Source organism: Urocampus carinirostris, chromosome 10, assembly GCF_059441175.1.
Source record: "Urocampus carinirostris isolate Australia breed hairy pipefish chromosome 10, RoL_Ucar_1.0, whole genome shotgun sequence".
NCBI lineage: Eukaryota > Metazoa > Chordata > Actinopteri > Syngnathiformes > Syngnathidae > Urocampus > Urocampus carinirostris.
Window position 1 is genome coordinate 20,189,895 of NC_142358.1, and position 24,229 is coordinate 20,214,123.

General features: G+C 37.1%; 1 protein-coding gene across 3 annotated transcripts in view; it reads right to left on the reverse strand.

Annotated features, from left to right (window-relative positions):
• Positions 1–24,229, reverse strand: part of porb (P450 (cytochrome) oxidoreductase b) — a 35,557-nt gene that overhangs the window by 10,693 nt on the left and 635 nt on the right. For 2 of the 3 annotated variants that reach the window (XM_088345432.1, XM_088345433.1), the window contains exons 2-10: positions 12,395–12,570; positions 5,042–5,090; positions 3,758–3,886; positions 3,397–3,549; positions 2,175–2,299; positions 1,935–2,024; positions 1,729–1,827; positions 1,364–1,480; positions 1,132–1,250 (exon numbers count right to left, since the gene is read on the reverse strand). In XM_088345432.1, coding sequence (XP_088201558.1) covers positions 1,132–1,250; positions 1,364–1,480; positions 1,729–1,827; positions 1,935–2,024; positions 2,175–2,299; positions 3,397–3,549; positions 3,758–3,886; positions 5,042–5,090; positions 12,395–12,570 — 1,057 coding nt within the window. Of the gene's footprint in view, positions 1–1,131; positions 1,251–1,363; positions 1,481–1,728; positions 1,828–1,934; positions 2,025–2,174; positions 2,300–3,396; positions 3,550–3,757; positions 3,887–5,041; positions 5,091–7,496; positions 7,862–12,394; positions 12,571–24,229 lie in introns of those variants that run through there. The other variant, XM_088345434.1, reaches the window with a different exon arrangement.

Here is a 24,229-nt window from a genome sequence, read left to right on the forward strand (position 1 = left end):
AGATTATGTAGAAAACTGCAACAATAGTGGCAATTTACGATGACATTGTTGTCTGCAACCATTGACCGAGACGATTTGGATTAGAGCTGAAATGGGCAAGAAGACTTTTCTTGACAAAAATCCTGTATAAAAATAATTTTACGTCGTACACAATTTGAAATAATCAAAAACGTATAAGCTATGGAGTAAAACAAATAAGATGACAGGGATACATTCTTTGTGACTCCTCTTTGCACTTGCCCCCCCTTCCTCTGCATGACACGTACACATTTTTTACAGCACTCATAATAAATGGCACGGCATCGGAGTGGTTAGCGAGTCCGCGGCAAAGTTCTGAGGTCATGGTTCAAATCCAGCTACAACCATTCTCATGCAGATTCTGCATGTTTTACCTGTGCTTGCATGGGTTTCCTCTGGGCACTCTGGTTTCCTCCCACATTCCAAAAACACGCATGTCAGGATAATTGGCTGATCCAAATTGTCCCGAGGTGTGAATGAGCGAGTGAGTTATCTACACAGATAGAGCTGGGTGCGCCCTGGGACAGGCTGGCAACAAGATCAAGGTGACCCCTGCCCACTGCCCGAAGATAGCTGGGGTGTGCCCCAGCACCCCCGAGACCCTACTGAGGTGCAGATAATAATGGATAAATAATAAACTCGCATTTTATTTTGTTTATATCAGCTTATTTATCTTATTACTGTAGTTTTATGTTTAATTAGTATTTAATTGTATTTTTAGTGATAATAATATGTGATTTTATGGGTATTTAGGGTTCACTTAAATGGAGAGCTTGAACAGACTAATTTGTTTTATTTCGGGAAAATGTGCACATTAAACAAACAATTCGAGCATGATCCAGGACCGAATAAAGCCCATATGAAGATGTACTACTATATACTGTATATAATTTTTGTGATGAAAAAATGTGAAACTGGCACTGCGCCCCCGTCCCCCATCTGCTCAACCTTAATTATTGCCAGTAATGAATGGATCAATCATTCCACATTCAGGTATAAATATGGTCAATATAAAACCATAATAAAAATATAAATAACATACTGCAGCAACCATAAAGAAGCTGATTGTGCAAACTGATTAAGTCAAAGCATTTTGCGATTTCAATGTCATACCATCAAGGTTGTTTAGAGAGATAACCACATCAAGGTCGACGCCAAGGACTTGTCCCAACTTATTTACCAACGCTGCATCGTTGGTAGGGAAAACAGCCACGTGGTCCCCTGACTCATATCTGCAATCACAAAATGTAACAAGTTGGACTTTATATTAAATATCGGTTAAAGAAGTGAAAATTAAATGTGCTAACAGTTCTATAAGCTTCTACCCAAAAAGCCCATTACTCACCTGATTTTGGAGCCTGATATGTCTAATTCAAGGTGCATAAGATGTCTCTCACCCGCCTTGTTTAGTTTACGGTTTACAGTGACTGGGGCCAAAAAGGGATTTTTAGAGTCATATGGCCTGTAAATCAGAATACATAACTTTAGACTGACACAGAATTAATAAACATATTGAAAATGTAGTTTAGGTCTACGAGAAATTGCTTTACATGTAACACATTTTACACATTTAAGATGCCATTGTACATAAACATTGTTTTACTGTACATACCATTAGAAATTAGAGGGAAAAAACTTAAAATAACTTCTACTAAGAGGCAGCAAGCCTACAGTAAAAAAGGCTGCAGGCGGACTTATTGGCTTACTTACGGCTTCTGGACCTCAAAACTCTTCAGGCGGCCAATCTCTCCGGTGAACACTTTATTCATGTTGATGTCAGTGTACTCCTTCAGTTCATACTGCCGTATGCTATGTGAACAAAGAGTAATGCAAGTTAGACTTCACATAAAATATTCATTAAAAAACATTTGATTATTGGCAATCATGTACTGAATAAAAACAGAATATCTTTTCACCTCGAGTCATCTCCTAAAGCTTCGACACCAAAGTGCTCACATACAGCAGGCCAAAACTGCTCCCGCCATGAGACAAAATCTTCTTCCAAACTGAAACGAATAGGAAATATCTGGTTAAACGTTTCAAAAAAAGATTTGTTTAATCAGGAAAGATCAATAACATATGCTGCACATACCTGATAAAAAAACATGAGTTTATTCCTGGCATCTAACCCTGAACATTAGTAATTTTCCACTTACTTGCCATCATCATCTCCTAAACCGAGGTCAAAGATGCGCTTGGCCCCAAGTTCCTCCAGCCTTTTGTCCACATACTTCCCCATGGCGTTGTAATGCTCGTATGTCTTGTTGCCTAAAGAAAACACCTACAGGAAAGGAATTACAATCAGGCAGGGATAACGCTTTGTTAATAGTGCCGGATCGTCATATTAGGAGCTGCAGAGATTTAATTTAAAGAGCCTCTTCTTGTTATTAAAATGTGTGCTTTTACATGCAATTACCTAGGTCTCTAACTTATTTTGAACATCATACAGAGTATTGCAATTATTTTGTGCTCAATTTTTTGTGCTTTATTTAGTTATATATATTTCTGAAAAGAACTGTTATACTTTGGAAATATCAGCAAATGTTTTGATGAGAACCTTTGTACATTGTCATTGTTGAGGAACTAAAGACGTTTGAGTATATAGTATTCCCTTGCCATATTGCGATTTCCTTCTTGGTGTTTTTAAACTTAGCGAATTTTCCTCCTGCATTGTGTTGTGAAGCAGACAACAAACAGAAAATACTATCACGGGGACAGGCTGTCGAGGGCTGTGTTTGTGTTTGTGTGTGTGTGCGTGTGTGTGTGTGTGTGTGCGCGCGCGTGCGCGACTGTGATAGGCTGGTGTATGCAGTCAGTCTACCAGCTAGAATAGCTCACAAGTCAATGTGTCCACCAAAAACAAACTGCAAAGCACAGCGACATCTAGTATTTTAGCGTCTTGTTACAATAAAAAGAAATGCATCAATTAAATTAGACTCTGAGGAGAGCCAAAAGAGTGCAATGCTGATCACCAGTAGGTGCTCGATGGATTGTTATTTTGTCCAAGAGGAGACCCAGGCGGCATCTGAAGATAAAGGCCTAATGCTGTGCTACATAACAAATCTTTTGACTTTAAATCCAATGTGTCCCTTGCAATGGCCTAAAATAATTGTCAGCACTCAGTAGGAAATTGTTTGAATTCCTCACAAAAGAGAGCACTCCAGAGACCGACAGAAATAATTATAGGAACAGTTGCCAGTTTTATTTGTTTGGCAAACACAAGAGGACATTAAATAAATTATGTATGACTGTTTCAGTAACGAGAATGAAAATAGATAAATATGTCCAACAATGTTCACCCTTTTAAAACTGATTGGCCTGACAGTTCATTTGGTTGCTATTTAAACAGACTTAAAAGAATGCAAACAAAAATTTTACCGTGAAGTTGAGTCCAGAGAGGTCTTCATCATCATTTTCCTGCAGCCAATCATAAAAATCCTGGGCATTATCTGTTGGGTCTCCTTCTCCATAGGTGGCCATGCAGAATATGGCAAGCGAGTTTTTGATCTCAGACAAACGAGATAGTTCACCCTATATATAAGATCAAATAAAAATTTGCGTGAGTGAGTGTCTGAGCTTACTTTAGTGTTATTGCATTTGCATTAAGTTATGCTTGCACACACTTTGCTTGGGAAAAAACTCAACCTGAATAGCGATTCGTTAACAGTTTTATACATCAATGAAATGCTGTTTAACCAAGAAGCACACATAGAATGAATGTTTTACAGTTTGAAGTTACCATGTCATATTCTTCTGGGTCAGCAGCCATTCCTTTCATGCCATACCGTTGAGCATCTTTGGAGAGTCTGTTTGCAAACTCCTCTGCTGTGCCTGTCTGTGAGCCATAAAACACAATGATGTTCTTTCCCTGAAAAAGACAAACATGTGTGGATTAATGAGGGGAAACGAGTGGAAGAGCAAATCTACACATTATGTTGCTATTAGGATTCACAATACAAACCAAAAGAGACATGCTAAAATATTACTGTACCAAACATTTATTGTACCACTACGGTCACTGTATCCATTTGTATTATTAGTAACTAAAACACATAATTCTGACCCAAATTGTACTGTACTAACTAAATTATGCATGTGCTGATCATAAGTAATGCTGAAGACTTAAATAAACATGTTTTCTTAAACTTCTAATCAACCGATTCTAAACGTATATGCCGAAACCGCACAAAACCCTTAGACTGAAACTACTTTAAGGTGAATATGACAACATACACATTTAAAGTAATGATACAGATATAGAAAGAGAGGGAGAAATATTCATCCTTTACAATCCCCCAAAATTTAGCTTACAATCACTTTGCCACAGTATTATGGCAACAATGAGTACATTATATTGGTCGCTATTCATATGAAGTGAAAAGGAAAACAAAGTATTTGAAAGTCCTGATGTCGTTTGAAACTTTACAAGACTAAAAACACAATAATAAACAAATTTTTGGCTCAGTAACAAGAACAGCATTTAATGTTTGACTTGATAATTATCAATTTTGAACAGCATTAGTCCAGTTTCACATTTGGAATGGGGAAGTCAATGTTCCTTAGACTGGCACATGCCATTGACTGAAAATGACATTAGAATGTCCAAAGCCTCTTGAAACGCATACTTTAGACTAATTGGAACACATAAAGAACTTATTTAACAGGATTCTTTCCTTAGAGACTGAGCTACTTCCTCTTCAAAACATTCTCGCTTTGTTACCGTACAAAAAAATTACCAATTACATTCAACATCCAGCTTATGTCCCAGAGCAGCGGATGGTCATTGTTTAAATTCAATGTTTGCGAACACAGCGTGTAGCAGCCTGGCAACACGTATGACATTTTCGGCTACAAGCCACCACAGCAATCTTGTACTACTACTACCAGTACTACACCCTTCAACAGACAGCTCCTTTGTAAAAGATTTACAACTAGTTGGTTGGAACAGATTCTTGGTTGTAAGTCGTATGTTACCTGTACTAGCCAAAGCACGCTACTAACATTTGTTTAAAATAGGACTTACTGTTTTTTTCATTTTCTCGATAAAACTTGTTTCTCTTGTCGTGGGTGCTCTGCGGAAGACAAAATGTTAAACTTGTTACAGTAACGCTGATGGAAAAAGAAATCACCATATAGACAGTATAACCAATCAATACAACTCAAGGAGCATAGTAGCGTGTCACGTTACTAAAAAAATAAACAAACAATTGGAAAAATACAATAAAACGCTGACCCATTTCTTTTTTGTAACAAAATTTTGTTTTCTGCTTTGCCTTTTATCAGCGCTTCTTTTGAGCAAACAACAGTTAAGAGGAAAAATACATTTCAAATAGAGGTTACCATGACCCACATTTATAACATGAAGAATAACTAGAGATCTATAATTAACAGCCCTGGGTCTTTGTCATGAATCATGACTGTTGGATATGAGATATATTTAAACTAGTTTTTTTGGTTGGACCCCTTAACCACTAGGGTCAAAGGGGCAAGATTTCCTGTGCTGTGTCTTGGGAAAGTAGACACTCAAAAAAAGGAGAAAAGACATCAATGGATTTTGAACGTGCAAGGAGAGAGAAGCCTTCCAATACGAAAGTACAACCTTTTTCTAAAAAGCCTTTCCCTAGGACTTCTTTTTATGAAATCCCCTAGGTTACAAAAGCAGATCCGCCCTGCAGGCGGTGAAAATGAAAGAACAGCAACATGATTGGCTGATAGTTAGGAAACTGTAATGTCAAAACAACAAACAACAGTCTGCAATGCTAATTAAAATAAAGAACTGGCATCCAATGAAATATCATTTGCAGGTGTTCAATAAGGTGTATATAATCTTATCAATTGGATACTGCCGGAGCAATGCTTTCAGTAGATTATTTTGCTCAATTACTATTGGTGACAAATTTGTTTTGGCTGGATAGTATTTGAGATGACAGGATGAGGTATGACATTAGCAATGTTGACTAAGTATTGCCAATAAAAAATACCAGTGGTTAATTAAGGTTCGAGTGTTATTGTTTTTTTCATCATTTTGTCTTTAAGCTATTCTTTCTGTAATCTCGTCATATTTTTCCAAAATAACAATGTAAAATATTGCAAGAATTTGAGTTTTGGAAGCAATCATTGCTAATAATCCATAGCACTAGAAAATATTGGGGACCAAGTGGAAAAAAAGCAAAGTTTGACAAGGGTAGCAGAACAAAAATAATTGCGGACGTAGCATTTAAACTATTTTATTGTGTTTTCTTAACACTTATGTTGTCTAATTTTACTTCCTCCAAAAGACATTTTATAAGAGTCTGTGACAAAAATGTTGCAAATAAATATAGAACTGAGAACCACGGTCCCATCCTGCTAGCCTAGTATTCAATAGTGACCTGGGTCATGTTCTCCTCTCAGTCAAATCATTTACGTACATCCTGAGCTCCAAGCTTCCTTTTGGGATTGTAGTGCTCCACAAGTATTTGGTATTTCTCTACTGTTCTTCAAACTTGTTCGGCCTTAAAAATATTTCAAATCCAATACATTAGTTAATCAGGTAAACTACCACAACATAAACTAAAATGAGTATCAAAACATGTTTTATGATTGTGAAAGGGTATGATTAAACACTCAATGAGAATAATAGAAGCATCAATGAAATTACTATTTAACTGTAACACACAGCTCAGCCAGACAACTGTAAATGTTAGAAACCAATTGGAATTCAAGCATGGAAATTTGACGTGAAACACGCCATAAAACAGGATCCTGTGGTTACCACTTGTCTTCTGGAGTAAAGATAACTCCTGATAGAAACCTAAAAACAGATTTTTTCCCTCAGGCTCCAGCATTCCTTACAGAACTAATAGACCAGAGAATAGCATCATCAGATCATCCCGGAAATGTCTGCATAAAAAAAAAAATACACCTGAACACAAATATAAATAGTACGACATTCACCCCCCCCTTTGAAAACCTTACAGTATAATGCAATTATATAGTATAATAATATAGTGCAATTGTGCAATAGCCATTTCAAATGTCGTGCTTCCAAACTTCCCTCTCTTTCATGACATTCTTGTGTCTGTCACAAAACGAAATAGAAATGCACCCCTCCCCCTACATGAGAGGTTTACAGGATGGTTCTACTCAATTGTTTGATCTATGACGACCGTAAGCAGTCAAAGAAACAGACATTTTTGTGTTTTTGTAACCAGCTCATTGACCCACGCAACAGGACAGTGTCAGCTTTGTGTAGGCAACATGTTCTAGTTCTTCTTGAACACTACAATTAGTGGTTGAAACAAACATCAATCATTATGTTATAACTTTCTATAAACACCAGATTGTATTTCAATCAATCACCAGCACAATAGGTTTTTGCTACGTAATCTTTTACAGAGTAACACCCCAAACTCTGCCGAGTCTGAAAAAAAGTGTCACTGACCCATAACAACATTAAAAGTGAGTTATTGATCGGGAAGAACAAAAAGTTGACTGACCTCTCAGCCGCATCTTTCCTGTCTTCCGGCAGGGAGAAAACACAGCCCATGGCATGTAGCCCTGTAGCTCAGTGTAGCCACTATCACTTCTTGCTATGGAAAGGCGCACCGTGAAGCGCCGTGCTCAGTTTCAGTAGCAGAAGGTCAACACTCCACAGACGCAAGCAGACACAAAACAAAATTTGTCTACAAAGACACTAGAAAAGAGTAGTCTGCTTTAACCTGAGCTGCTCCAACATTATCTAAATTCAGTCTCTTCCTGTGCTGCTCCCTGTTTTTCATACTTTACTCTCACACACATGCACACTGCAGCCTTGTCGTTGTCTGGACACAATGGTGGGAAACTGACTTTCCCATAAAATGTAGCAGAGCTGCAGACCCAGACTTTTTTACTCACAGCTGCACACACTGAAGCACTCTGGGGTTGAAAAGACTCCCCCTTCAAGCCCGCCCCCTTTTCCTCTCTGGGCTGAAAGGTGTTGTACACTTTTTCGTGCTTAAAATCCATTCTAAGGATTTGGCTAGTCAACTAACCAAAGCCACACCTCCACGGACCACTCAAAAGCGGGGAAAGAGCCGAATGATAGCGGGTTTTGTTCCCCCGCCCCCACATCACTGGAGGAGAGAGGTGAATGCCATTGCTATGGCAACCTCATTTATCATAAGAGGATTCCATTTGTGACAAGGCCCTTTGGCAGAAGATCTCATCCAACACACACAATAGAGAGAAAGAAAAGATTGTGGGAAAAAGTAACTCTGGATGAAGAAAGAGTTGCCTGTATTTTGCCTCAAAGCCCACCTTACGGAAAAAAAAACTTCCACAACAAGCTTAGCTCTCAACTTTATCATCATTTCAAAGCCGAAAAGAAAAAGCACAAGAAATACATAAAAAGATGGCTTCTTAAAAACAGTTAGGCAATCACCACATTCTGAAATGGTAACATGAGTAGATCTTTATTTGTTATTTCATGCTTTCCTGTATTCCCTACCATTCACAGATTAACCAAATAAAATCCTTCCTGAAGGTCATTTGTGACTAAGGCTTGAACCAAGAATAAGATTTGTGTAGGGATCACAAACTCAAATCTTACAGTGACAAACACTTAGAGCATATTTTTGGGTGATTAAATCATGTGTTGCGGTTGGCAGCCTGCAATCGTAGCCAGTTCCCTGAGAGTTGAGTGGAAACAACCCAATCCTTCATGGAGAGGCAACAACCAAGGGGAAGCCTTAACACCATAGGGAGAAAAAAGGTTGATAGGAACGTTTATGTAAAACACATAAGACTCCATGGTATACAAAGTGTTCTAACAGTAAGGGGAATAATAACTATTTTGTAAAATGAACAATCATTGTAACATGATAAAATGTGACAATGAAAATAATCATGATTAAGTAAGCAAACTTTTTTATTAAGCAAGAACTAAAAGTAATTCATACAAGAACAAGAAACTTTTTTCCTCACCAACTTTTTTAATCAGTGATGTATCATGGTGGCAACAGAACAGATTATTACGTCTGCAAAATTATTTTCTACGCAATTTACAGAAAATGCATCCAGATGAGGAAAACCTTGATCATGCAAAAATTACTACTCTAAAGTATCGCTAACACGGGAAAGGACTTAGTAACATCAGGGGCATTTTTTTTAAAGGTAATGGAACTGTACAAGGACAAACTTCCAGAAAAAGAATTCAACTGAAAGAAAGACTTTGACATTAACTGTACATTTGAATGGAATGTTATTGCTGGCAAAATGAACGTTACTGTACTTTTGCAGAATGCTTTAGTCTAGTGGAATATACTGTATTTTCTGAACTACAAAAAACAGTTTTTCCACATAGTTTGTCCAGGGGTGCAACTTATACTCCTCTGACACAGAGGATGAACATTTGATTGGATTTAGTAATCTAGAGTGAATATGATAGTTTGAGGGGAACATTCTTTATGCTAGAGTTTAACTATAGAATAACTCTTAATATGTTATGTTGTTACTGACTAGCATTTCTAAGACATGCATGTACTAAACATTAGTATATTGTGTTCTCAATTTAAGTTTAAATTGATTTACAAAGGATTGACAGTTCTAAACACAATCATTGATTATGATTGACAGCTAGGGGTTCAGTCCACAAACGAGTGTGGAGATACAATGTGTTACTTTTTCTGTAATAGATGAACTGAGTGTGATGCACATATTGTAAGGTTTTGTAGTGGGTGGATGCTTTACACAGACAACAACGGTGACCGCCACGATGAAGGTGGTGTAAAATAATGCACTGGATCATATTGAATAATAGATTTTCCTTAGCCAATGCATCCGTGCCATTTACTTTAGGAGCACCCGTGTAATGTTTGGAATTGACAGATTTGTAAAAAGAGACTTGTCTTCTGTTTATTTAAGACGACTAATTTTCTGCCATATTTTAAACGGATCCAAGGCACAAATAAAAGTATATTAAAAAAAATTAACGCACCTTTATAGTGAAGTGAGCCCTGTGTGTGTGTTTATGTAACACAGACGTAGTAGAGGACACCATGGGAACCTTAAAGGGCATTAATTATATAGGAGAGAATAAGTAGGTGCTTTATGCAGAGCATTGTGGTTTATTACATACACCGTTTAACTGTCACTCTCTTCGTACCCATCTCAAAATGGCACACCTAAAACCATCTGCAAGTATTGCCGCTGATGATCGGCATTTTGCTTTTGCCGACAGGTGGCACAATCCTTAGAGCCATTGTTGCAATCACAACAGTACTTTTCTAACGTATCTTTAGCACCGGCATGCGGTCTTCTTTTAGCGTGCATTAATCCCCACGTACAGTGGGGCAAATAAGTATTTAGTCGGGTTCTCCCAATGGTAAATATTAGAGGCCTGTATGTCAACATAGGTAAATCTCAACCATTAGAGACAGATTAAATGTGCGGGGAGAAAAAAACGAAAAAGCACATTGTTGTTTGAATAATTTATTTGCAAATCAAGGTGGAAAATAAGGATTTAGTAAATACCAAAAGTTCATCTCAATGCTTTGGCTTTTGTTATTGCCAACAAACGTTTTCTTTAACTTTCCACAGGCTTTTCACACATTTTTGCAACACCCAATGTACCCAATGTAAATATCTTCTGCTTTTACATACCCACACTTTCTTGTGTATTTTTTTTGTGCTCAGATATATCCAAATTCTATTGATCTTTTTTTAATCTTTTATCTTATACAGTCTATATGTGTAACTGGAGTGCCACGTTGAAATTTGTTGTCACAACAAGTTCAACTCATTTTGTAACAATGATAATAAAGGTATATTCTATTCTATATGCTCTCTCAAAAACCACAGACGGGCCAGGATGTGTACTGGCTTCAGCAGGGGGACACCTATGGCAGTGCAGGACTTGAGTCCTTAGCAGCGCATTGTGTTACTGACAGTAGCCTTCGTTACTGTGGTTCCGGCTCACTGTAGGTCAATCACTAGGTGCCCCCGTGTGGCTTTGGGATTTTCGCTCACCGTTCTTGCTGTCATTTTGAATCCACTGTGAGATCTTGCATGGAGCCCCAAATTAAGGGAGATTATCAGTGGTCTTTTATGTCTTCCATTTTCATTTTCCCTACATTCTGTATCATATGGTTGATCTATGTTGACAATTACATGCCTCTCTAATTTTTTTAAGTAGGGTAACATGCACAATCGGTGGTTGACTAAATACTTTGCAGTCCTTAGGAGGCATCCTGGTGACTCCTGGTGTAGATAAATCTACAAGTGTTTGTTGTCTCATTGGAAGGTTAAGGGAACCTATTAATATTCAAAGATTCATTTTACTGGAACTGCAAGTATTGCGGAATAAAGTCCTCAGAGTCCGAATGGCAGAAATGTTTCCAACAAATTGAATTTGAATGATGTTAAAATTATATTTGAGGAGTTACAGCATATAAAAGTGTTCCTATAATCATAAGACAAAAAAAAGAAGATCAACAACACCACTAATGATGCTACTTATAATAAATTGCAGTTATACATTGCATATCAAGTTCATTGAGCCACCATAACTATACCAGCTCAAGGTAGGGCGCCCGCCCTGTAACTGGGAGGTTGCTGGTTCAAGCCTCGTGCGAGTCATACTTAAGACTTACAACATTGGTACTCATTGCCTCCCTGCTTGGCGCTCGGCAATAGGGGTTGGAATTGGGGGGTTGTGTCACCTTATGATTCCCAACACATCAGTTGGGTAGAGCGAGGGGGCTGGAAATCCCCTCCTCTGTATCAATCTCCCAGAAAGAGTCAGAAATGACTCCAGCCACCTTCCACTAGGGGGATATGGCTCCGGTATGTATGTAACTATACTGCACAATCCATTACTCTTTTTAGATAGCATTTTGCAGAACCAATAAAATAATCAATACAATTATAAATTAACAAGCATAGCCGAGCATTCTACTTGGACGAGGTTGTTGGGGCTGTGGTTTGTTGAAGTCGCAGTTACCCAATGCTAGCATGCAGCTAGCCAGCAGCTCTTTAGAACGCTGTCTTGTCCTAAAAGAAGCCTTCCAATTTCGTTGTACTTTTGTATAATGACAATAAAGACCATTTATTCAACTGGAATTCTGTTCTTATTTGTAGATCTATACTTGTTATTTTGTTAGTTGTATACTCTCAGTTGGTACTAACGCATGTTTTTTTAAGGTTGCATGTGAAATATATTATAAATTGTATCAAAAAAAACAAAGCTAGCACAGAAAATGCAGCTTTATTTTAAAATCGAAAATTGCATCAAAATTACAATACAGGTACGCAAAACTCCAATTAGGTTTTTTTCGCCAAAACCGTGCAGCCATAAATCGTAACATCACAAATTTCTGGAGGGCCCCTCTTTTGAGGTATGTTTTAAAAGGGAACTCACATGGTTTCAAGCTTCTTAAATTCAGGGATGGGTTCAGGCTTTTTCCGGGACATGAACCAATAGATGGCAAGGCCCACGATCAGAGTGAAAAGGAAGAGGTCGAGGTTGCTGAAAAGAGGCTCGTCGTCCTCATCAGCAATGCGTTGGGTGCCACTGTCTGGGTCCATGTCTGCCATCTTAAAAAAAAAAAAAAGAAACATTCTGAACAAATGTTTTTTCAATGATGAAAACATTGTTATTTTTTTTTTTGTTGCAAAAATGTCAGCTCAGTTATTCCTTGATTTTGTTGTGTGACATTGTATGTTACATTTTCAGAATATACTATTCAAAATGTGCCAAGATCACCACATTTATTCGGGTATAACGCACATTGTTTACCTAAAAAATAAGTCACAGTTAGAGTGTGCGTTCTACACGAGGTTTTGTGGTATTTGTGCAATGACTGATCAGTCAAAAAATATCGCTAACAATTATCACAAAACATTGGATTCAACAGGAATCAAAACCAGGTCGTGGTAGTGAGAGTGCCGAATCCTAACCAGTAGACCAGTGACGTAGATGATACTCCCAACGGCATTCGTTTTCATCTCATTATCACACTATTATTAGTCACGTCCCAGAATCAAATATTAGAGAAAAGAGGAAAGAAAAAGTTGCACTGAAAGATATAAACGCAAATAAAAGTGATGAGGAAAACAACTCTTTGGTGTATCTGAAGATGAATCGGACTTTGAAGAACATGAAATAAATTTAAATCTGGATGTCGGTATTGTGTCCATAGTTTACACTATCATACTAATTTATTCATTGCTGCACATACAGAAGCTCCCCCTACTTACCACCATTCGAATAACGTAAAACGGTAGATACGAACATTTTTTGGGGATGTCGAAAAATATCCGGACATTGCTGTTAGTTAGATTTTGTATTGTGTTTTTCTGAGTGCAGGACAGCACTGTAGTGCTTCTCTCTGCCGCTACCGGCGCGTGGGGCGGTAAGAGGTCGCTCAGCATCCACCCGGAAGTGAAAAAATCCGCTTCCTCTTTCTAATTCGTGTATAAACATCTCTCCTTCACCTGCTCGTAATCCCACCGCTGCCACCAATGTAGCGTGTGGTTTTGTGTGGATTGCTCCTCTTTCATGAAAAAAAAAAACTACTCAGAAACACTTACGGTCTCTTTGGAGAGCAACAACTATAAGCAACAGTCTATTGTAAACAAAACAAACTCTCTCCAAAACTAAAGTCTCACGCTCCACTACACTCTCGCGACATTCGTCGCCCTACTGACATAATTAATGCGCACCTCACATTCTACACTTTCTCCAGCGCGCTAAGAACTCTGACATTTTTATTGTTTAATATCTCATGCATCCGTTCAATATGGTTTGTGTAAAGTGTAAAGAAGAGGCGAGCTGTTTTTTTTTTAAAGTGGAATAAGGAAGCTTGATGCTGTTGAGAAAATGGTCGGAACATTTTATTTCGGACAATTTTTACCACGAAGGAGGACCTCTTTAAGCGCATCTCCCTAAATTAAGTTAAACCTCACTTTATTTATCTTTATAGCGCATATTGTTTTATGAAATGTTTATTTTTTTAGTATAAAACAATACAGGTTACTCATACAAGCCATAAACATACAAAATATAGCACTGAAGCAACCCACTAACAAATTCAACTTACAAACGATCGTCTGGAACCTAACTCATTCGTAAATCGGGCAACGTCTGTAATCAGCATTTACAATGCTTAATTTGTGCTAAGATAAAGTAAAACAAAATTTGAAACCGACTTTTAATCAAAAACTTGGAGTGCTCTTTATACATGCGTGCGCATTATTACAAGCGAAATACCATAAAAATCATTAGGCCTACTACAAGCTGTGATAAAATAATATTTTAAGTCACTATCTTATTAATAAGGTCTCCAGATTTGATAAATTAATACATGAGACAATTGCAGTTTTGAGAAGGAAATAGTCTAAGTGAATGATGGGGGATTGTGGCACAGAACCTGTTAAACTGCACTGGGAAATATGATGGTTAACAGATGTGGGCAATGGGTTTATGTTCTCTATACAATGATGGCTTTTGTGCAAGCAATATTGGACAATTGGCAAGAAAGCAGTAGGAATCTCTAATCCAGCTTAAAGAACAGCATATCTTTTAAAGAGAGCAAAAGGACTTTGTGCTCGGAGCTCATGTTTCAAAACAATTCATGCCTGAACACAATGTTTTTTTCTCAGACTTTATTTACCGAGCTAGTTGATGAACAGTTGGGTGAGAAGTACAGACCAGCATGCCAGAAAAAACAGGCTCACTTGAACACTCACCCATTTTAAAACTTGATTTCAATCAAAAAGCAAGTGTTCATGTTCTTTAGGTTCACAGGTGGGGTATAAGCGGCAATGATTAGTCGACGTCGACAAAAAAATGATAATACAAATAGCCAACAATGACTATTGCCAGAAATGTTTTTCAGAGAGTCATCTCTACATGAATATAATCTTTGCTGAGAGTAACGCATGTGCAATAACGTCCCTGTCTTGAGCGGTAACATATACTTCTAAAGTTCCGGAGCAATTTAGCCTGGATTTGGCCAATAAAAAGACTACTTGCAAAGTTTGTTAAGCAGACCTTGTGTATCATGGCGGCAGATCGGTCACGCACAAACTATTAAAGACCACTTTGGATAGTTGAACGAAGCGGTGTCTGATTCACCTCCGTAAGATTAAAGTACAGTTCAAGCCAATGGTTTTGATGAGATGCATTCTACATTTTACGCGTGTAAATTTCGCTATATAAGTTAGCCTGAGCATTATGCAAGACTGTGCCTGCCAAACTTATTTGAAATTGAATGCAGACAGTCCAAAGAACAAAAGTCAGCTATGATAACATTTTGATTTCAAACTGTTGAAACTTTTATTACAGACTTGTGGTTAACCAGAGTGTATGTTTTATTTACCATAAATGATGTCTAAACAACGCAAAAGCTCTGATTAGACCACCATTACTTCATACGTTTAAAAATGGCTGCTGTACTCTTCTTGCGCCCAAGTATCCCCATTTTCGCCAACAAAATAGCTAATGAATGATGTGCAACAACAAAACAGGACTTGCAAAGAGTATTTGAAAGTCAGCATTTGTGCTGCCGTCAAGGTTCTGCATTTTAATTCTTTAATATAATCTTCACCGCTTATCCTGAGTAGGGTCACGGGGGTGCTGGAGCCCATCCGAGCTATCTTCGGGAAATGGGCAGGGGACACCCTCAACTGGTTGCCAGCCAGTCGCAGGGCACACAGAAACAGACAACCACTCGCTCATTCACACCTAGGGACAATTTGGACAGGCCAATTCACCTGACATGTTTTTGGAATGTGGGAGGAAACATGAGTACCCGGGGGAAACCCACGCAAGCACGGGGAGAACATGGAAACTCCACACAGGAAGGAACGATCTCATTACCTCAGAACTGTGCCGCACACGCGCTAACCACTGCGCTGTCGTACTGCCCAACTGACACATATTATTTTACTATTAAAACCAGTTTAATCATGAAAAAAATAATAAAAAAAACTTGAAAACAATCTACAATTTAAAAAAGTAAGGTAAATAGAACAAAATACAAAAACGCAGTTACCAAAATTATTTACCTAACTACCTCACCAGCCATGGGCACCACAAATAATGATTTCTATTCAACACACTTAAATGAAAAAACCTTATTGTTATGGACTTAGGCTACATTATAGCGGTCTTGAGAAATCAAAATTTCCTAATTTTGAGTATTTTCTCTCAGTTCAGCCACGGGTTAAGTATTCCTTTAACATTATGCTGTTTAACTGGAAAAGCCTAAAAATTAAAAATAGCATGGATCTCGTTGAGAAAGTTGTAGGGGTTGTGCACCACTTTAGTTTGGCAGAGGGCATCAAGATTGTTATTGTGAAATCCCAAATATGAAACATTGCATTATTACAAAAACAATTGGCATGAAAGTTTCAACTTTTTGGTGTTTGACTGTTTAATCATGTACCAAAGTTAACAATCTCCAAGTGAACAAAAAGAGCTGCAAAACTACAGAGAAAAAAAAACCTGAAAATAAGTAGATAAAATAAACAATGTAAAAAGAAAAAGGTATTGACATGTTTAGCTCTACTCAAGGGGCAGATTATCAAGCATACCATACATTATTTTCATTTTGGGAATGTTTATCATATTCTAAGATTTATACCAAAACAACAAATTTGTTGACACAATTTTGAAAAGTGGGTTTACATTTTTGATACATTTTTTTATATATATAAAAAAAAATTCTACACATAAAATGTATTGCTCTTTCTTTTTTGTCCTGATTTGTAAGTACCAATTTAACATGATCTCTGGATAAGGTGGTATAAAAAGAGTATCTTACATATTTGCAGGTGTATAGCATATATTTGGATGTATTTATGTTTATTGTCAATTTAATTGACAAATATTTGGATTTTGTTGTTTTATATTATCGAGTATTCAATTGTTTTGTGCCCTATTATTCCATCTGTCTAAAACATCAATGTTTGAATAATGAGGAAATTAAAATTGGCTTTAACAAATCTGATTGATCGGTTAGTGGAAAAGATAATTGACCGATTCATCGATTATGAAAATACTTGTTAGTTGCAGCCCTATAAAATACACTTGCACTGAGGATGACCAGCCCCATACTTCAACTCACTAAGCTTTTAGTTCTTGTGTAACATTCCATTGCAGACTGCATGGAAAATGGTAGTATAATTTAAAATAGGGCTTTGAGAAAAATTTTATGTCGGGAATGTAAGAATACTAAGCGACAATATAAATAAATTATATATTCTTGTGATTATTTAACCAGTAATCAATCAACCAATCAAGAGACAAATAGAGCCATAGATGAATAGAAAGATTGATAGATAGAGATGGATAGATATGGCTACAGATAGGGAGATTGAAAAGTTATTATGTTCACTGCAATGTGGTTTCCCAAAATAAGCTAGTCATATGATCACTAATGTCAACTAACAAGCTCTACATTGACACTTCAACAAAACCCATTTGTTCATGAATGCCATGTGCAAGCAGCCCCTGTAGAGTTCCTTATCTCATCCCCAAAAAGTTTTTTTTCTCAGCTTGTGGTAATGCATTCAAATCAATCATCATGATTTTGGACCGGGTGATTACCCAAAATCCAGAGTTTTCCGGTCACATTTGTTCATTCACAATAAATACACTGCTTTTTGACTTTTAGCTTTTTAAACAGACATTACTACTGCAATAACCCATTCAATCTATGGCATGGTAAAAAGTTTCCTCAATCAACATTTATTTGACATTGAACTATGAGGTAATATATATATATATATATATATATATATATATATATATATACCCCTAAACTGTGCTAGTATTAAACTTTACAGTAGAGTTTAGCAAACTGGTAAAATTATGAAGCCTATTTTCTCGATTTACTATCTTAAGGTTTCTGCAGAAGCTGCGATAGCCACATTCTATAGAAAGCAAACGCACTCGATACCAATGTTCTTTCCTCGCAACAAAATCCTCTTTGAATTGCGGTATTGTAAAACTTTTTAAGGACTATTTTTTGTACAGCTTACATAATAAAAAACAAATTAAATTTTGGGATTAATCTAGGAAAAGAACATTCAACGTTAAATAAAATGCCATTCTAACCCGAGAACAACAGTTGGGTTGGTACAAAAAAAACTAGCACAGACATAGAACCTTTCTTTTAAAACCGAAAATCACATCGAAATTGTAATAATGGCCTGAAAAATCTCAATTAGGTTTTTCCAAAATCGAGTTGCCCTACATTATGTAATATTTGACAACTAGGTGGCACTGCATTGTCTAATGCGAATGAAAACAAGTGCCAAATAAGCACAGCGTAGCAGAAAGATGAAAGACAAACATGGGGGCGACTACTAGGCACGGATTCCACAATGTAATAGAAACACATTTCTTGACCTATAAATATTTCTAAAAATGAACATTGTCATGTATTTTTGACCATTATTCAAACTAATGTTTTATTTTACTGCATGAAAGTTTTGTGTACTGAATGTCCTTTACTTTTAATGCTGTTGTTTGTGTTCACTCGTGGTCCCTGTACGATAGGATGTGACACAAGGGAGGAGGGAGGCGACAGATGCTTTGAAAATCTGTCTTGTTGTGAATTGGGACAAATAAGTATTTAGTCAACCACCAATTACGCAAGTTCTCCTACTTGAAAATATTAGATAGGTCTGTAATTGTCAACATGGATCAAACTCAACCATGAGAAACAGAATGTCAGGAAAAAAACAGAAAACCACATTGTTTGATTTTTAAATAATTTATTTCCAAATTTGAGTGGAAAATAAGTATTTGGTCACCTTTAAACAAGCAAGATTTCCGGCTGTCAAAGAGGCCCAATTTCTCCTAACGAGGCCTCACTCATTACCTGTATAAATGGCGCGTGTTTTAACCTATTATCAGTGTGAGACACTTGTCCACATCCTCAGTCAGGTTTTTCTGCAAAACAGGACAACTGATCTGTGTAAAAGGAAACAATGAATCAGGCCGTGTATCGAGAGATTTTGAGAGAAAATCTCATTCCATCAGCAGGGGCATTGAAAATGAGACCTGGCTGGGTCTTTCAATATGACAATGATCCGAAACACACCGCCAGGGTAACAAAGGAGTGGCTTTGTAAGAAGCATTGCAAGGTTCTGGAGTGGCCTAGCCAGTCTCCAGATCTCAACCCCATAGAAAATCAGTGTAGGGAGTTGAACGTCTGTTTTGCCCAACGACAGACCCGAAATACACTGGTCTAGAGGAGATCCGCGTGGAGGGATGAGCCAAAATACGAGCAACGGTGTGTGAAAAGCTTGTAAGGAGTTACAGAAAACGTTTGGCCTTTGTTCTTGCCAACAAAGGGAACATAAAGTATTGAGATTAACTTTTGGCATTGACCAAATACTTATTTTCAACCGTGATTTGCAAATAAATTCTTTAAAAATCAAACAATGTGATTTTCTGTTTTTTTCCACATTCTGTCACTCTGGTTGAGGTTTATCTATGTTTACAATTATAGGCCTCACCAATATTTTCAAGTAGTAGAACTTGCAGTTAGTGGTTGACTAAATACGTATTTGCCCCACTGTAAATAGGTGCCACGTTATATTTGTAAGGTTTATTACTACTTAATAAGGAGAACAAAAATCATTAATAAGTGGAACAATCCCCTCGGGGTGACAGGTAGGTAACAAAATTTTTTTTTTCTCTTTGCTGAAGTGTATACAGACGCTCCCCTACTTATGACCAATGTTCCCTCTAATTTTTCACGGGTCTGAGCGTTCACACAAAGTCGGTGAGCAACGCTTGAAACAACAGTGAGCAACAGCAATCCCAAGTGTGGCAACTAAATCATTATCAAACATGTCCAAAAATTGACATCAAGTTACATTTTGTTGAATTTCCGGAAATGCAAAATTATTTTTCACTTTTGAAAGAATTGACTAATGTACTATTGCAATGATTGTACGGCCTATAAAAGTCATTTGTTTTTACAACATTTTTTTCACAAGATTTCCATTTCTTTTTCTTCCTGGTATCTTTTGTCGCATAATATTAACATTTTTGGGGGCTTATTTAGTCGGTTGCGCGATACAGAACTGTATTTGATCACATTTTGAAGTGGAAGTACAATGTTGGCAACAAGATTGACTTGATAAAATTGGAAATTATTTGAATGCAACACAAACTTTATTTTATTTTTACATGTTTTTTTTTCCCATTTTTAAAAAAAAAATCCTTTTAAAAAAATCTCATTGCTTTTTTGTTCTCCATTACCTTTTTTCCTTTATTTGTTTCTTTTTTTCTGGCTTTTTTTCTGAAATTTTACTGCTCTTTTTTTCTCTTTTTCTCTCTTTTTGTTTCTTCTCAGCTTTAATACTTTTTCATTTTGGTATTTATTTTTCTTTTTTGCTCTATTTCCCCCCCTTCCTTTGTCATTTTGCGCATATTTTTTTCAACATATTATTTGGTCATGTAGGGATTAAAGAAGCAAAAACAACCTGAAGAGCCATTTTGGCCCGGTTCTTTTTAGTGATCCGAGCCGAAGAAGCCGGTTCTCGAAAAACTCTACTGACTTTACCCAACTTTGTTCTACTTCGACATTGACTTCAAAATACCGCATTTAGAACACAGCGTCAGGGCAACCCGTGTATTTTCACCTACTTGCACCGTAACTTTGACTTAATTTCCTTCTTAATTAGCAATTTCGAGGCCAGATTTTTGAGAGCAGGCAAGATTTTCTGGTGCGCGGAAAAGCTCTGGGTAGTGCGCAATTGCGCACACACGCAGCTTAGAGGGAACATTGCTCACGACCATTAGACCTTCTTAAAACAGTAGATACAAAAAAAAATTCTGGATGTCGAAAAATATCTGGACATTGCTGTAAGTTAGATTGTGTATAATGTGCACTTTTTTCTGAATACAGGACATTACTGTAGTGCTTTTTTCCGCCGCTACCGGCGTGTGGTGCAGTGAGAGGTCACCCAGCATAAACCCGGAAGTAAAAGAATCCGCTTTTTTCCTTCTAGTTCGTGTGTAAACATTCTATACTTTATATAAACTCAACTTTATTTATCTTTATAGAGCATATTATATTACAAATTGTTTATTTTTAAGTACAAAACAGGTTACTTATACAAGCCTTAAATATACTTATGTAAACCTTAACATACATTCCATGCAAAATATAGCACTGAAGCTACTTACAAACAAATTCAACTTAAGAATGATTGTCTGGAACCTATCTCGTTCGTATGTTGTGTGTTGCCTTCTGGCTCGGCTAATTAAATGATGAATAAGTAGGTTCATTTATTTGTAAATCTAACTGCCTCACCAGATACCAACATCACCACAAGTCACTGGTCATCAATACATAAATGTTACGGATTTATTAATAAGTTGCTCACAGGGATGGATTATGGATCATGTGAAACAGTGGTTTGTTGGTAATTACAAACCAATGAAAGAGTCTTATAAAAGCACTTCGAGGGTGGTGTGTTCAACCGCACTGTGAATTGGACATGCATGTGGTTAAGTTCTCATCAACATGTGCCAGCGGGCACCAGGTAGCCCCGTAAGAATACCTTAGTAGCCCGCGGCCAAGTTCTGGAAATGGCTCACCAGTGATGGGTCATTACAATTTGCTAGTAAATTTGAATTCTAACTCGAGCTGCAACGATTGGTCGACTAGACAAAAATCAATAGAAATAGATGACAATGAATTCCAGTGTGAACTACTGTCGCCAGACACATTTTTCCAACAGAGTGAGGCATCAATAGATATTTCATCTCATCTCATTAGCTGCACCGCTTATCCTCAGTAGGGTCGCGGGGGTGCTGGAGCCCATCCCAGCCATCTTCAGGCAGCAGGCAGGGGACACCCTGAACTGGTTGCCAGCCAATCGCAGATCAATAGATATATGTATGTTTATTTTTGTATGACAATTGCACAAGTGCAAAAACTTGTAAGTGTTGAGTGGTAATTTAAACAAAGGAATGGCGGCATCAACCAAATCTGCACAATTTTGGAAGAACTTAATTGCGATTTTTCAGACCAGAATTGCACTATTGGTGGAATTTTCGATTTTTTTTTTTAAAAAAAGTGCATTTTCTGCACTAGTTTTGTTTTTCGTGACTATTAATCATGTTTACATGCTTTAACTCTAAGGAAACAGCACTCTTTTCTGGGGAGCTTTGTTAGGGTTGCTGTCTGCTCACATAAGGCTCACACGTGGGTGTTTGGCATAGCGTGCTGATTGCAAACTTTGCCCCGCCTTTATTTGATAGTGCCAATAAAACTTATCTCTGATTGGCCGCCACTGTTAAAAAATGAACTGTGAGAATTCTGGTTGGCCAATCACTCAATCGCTCAAAAACATGGCGCTATAAATCATTGAAGAAAAAAAAACGCAGTGTCTTGTGATTATACTTGAGACTGGGAGGTTCGGGTTCGCGCCCCGGCCGAGTCATTCCTAAGACTTAAAAAGTGGTCGGCGGCGCCCTCTCTTGGCTGCGGCTGCATCGGGTCAGATGCAATCGACATTTCGTTCTGTGTACATTGTTACACAGAATGACAATACAAGGAAATTATTATTATTATTATTATTATTATTATACGATCGAACTTTGTCACATCGCAATGTCGATTCAATTTCGGTTAATCATGTAGCCCTAGCATCAACATCAAGTATGCGTAGCTAAACATCTAAAAATGTTGGGAGCATTTTAGCCTGAATAAGGTCAATAAAAAAAAGACTACTTGCAAAGTTTGCAAAGCAGACCTTGCGTATCATGGCAGTACCTGTGACGCACGAACTTTAAAAGATCAGTATGGATAGTTGAACAAAACAGATTCTGTTCCACTTTGGCAGGATTCAAGCCAATAGCGCTTTGATTACAAGCATTGTACATTTATACATGTATATTTAGCTAGAAAAGAGAGCTTGAGCGTTATACCAGACTGTGCCAGACACACAGATTTGAAATTACATGTATGAAGTCCCAAGAACAAATGCCAGTTGTTAAAGCGTTAAAAACTAAAAACGTCAGTAGTTGAAACTGTTAGATTTTAAACAGTTGAGAGTTTTTAGTTTGTTTTGTTGAAGACTTTGCTGTTGTCAAGAATCCCTAAATGTATTTTATAAAATGGACATAATATTTATTTTTAATTATTTTTCATTTCATTTATGTTCTACTGCAGCTATTAAGCCTGTTTTTGGTTTACCGGGATAGACATGTTAACTAGATTGGAATTTATTATTTATTTGCCTCTCCCTAAAAAATAGACAGAGGTTTATTTATGTATTAATTTCTCAACTGACCGAGTGGCTAATTGGTTTTAATTAGTGCATTTTCATTTTTTGGGGGGATGAAACCAGAACATGTTCAATAAAATATGTTTTAATTGTACCCATTTTCTTGTCTTTATATCATTTTCCACATCATTAAATCAACTTGATCATAGATGAAATAAAGAAATGAATAAATATCCAATTATTACAGTAGACTGATAGTTTAAATTGTCAATGACTAGTTGGGACTAATAGAATAGTTTCTAGGTGCGGCTCTAATTGTAACAGACATGTTTTAGAGGTTGACTAAAGGTCTTGTCCATAACAAACATTCTTACTTGCTGACCCCATGGCTGAAATCATCATTGCAGCTCTTTTTGTTGTGCATGCAAGTATATGAAATTCTTAGATGCGCTCAAATAAATTCTTCCTTTTTAAACTTTTCGAGGGTATTGGTTGGAAGTTGTATTTGAAACAGTCCTTTTCTTACTTTTACCATTTTCATCCTGGAATTAAAGAAAACCGCCATCACATGTGATATCAATCTCCCACCCCATCCTTTTTCCCCCATCTCCTTCCCTTCAGCATAATGCACTTTGTGGACAGAACACCGATTATAAAAGTAAGATAAAAGCAGATAGGCACGGTGGAAAAATATATATAAAAGCTTTTAAAGCTCAGTTAGCATTGTTAACACATACTCAATAAAGAAAACATTTATTTTTAAACATTTTTAGGAAACCTTGAACTATGCACCCTACTTTGAACTTTGAATAATTACAAGCTGGTAATAACAGTAACGACATAATAATAACATAAGTTATTAACACCAGGCTGTACTTGTCCAAGACACACCACAGGGGATGGTTTTCCTACAACACTACTGGTTAAGGAGCCCAACAAACCAAAACTTATATGTACCGGTATATCAAATCGGGAGCTCTTCGCACCAATCAGT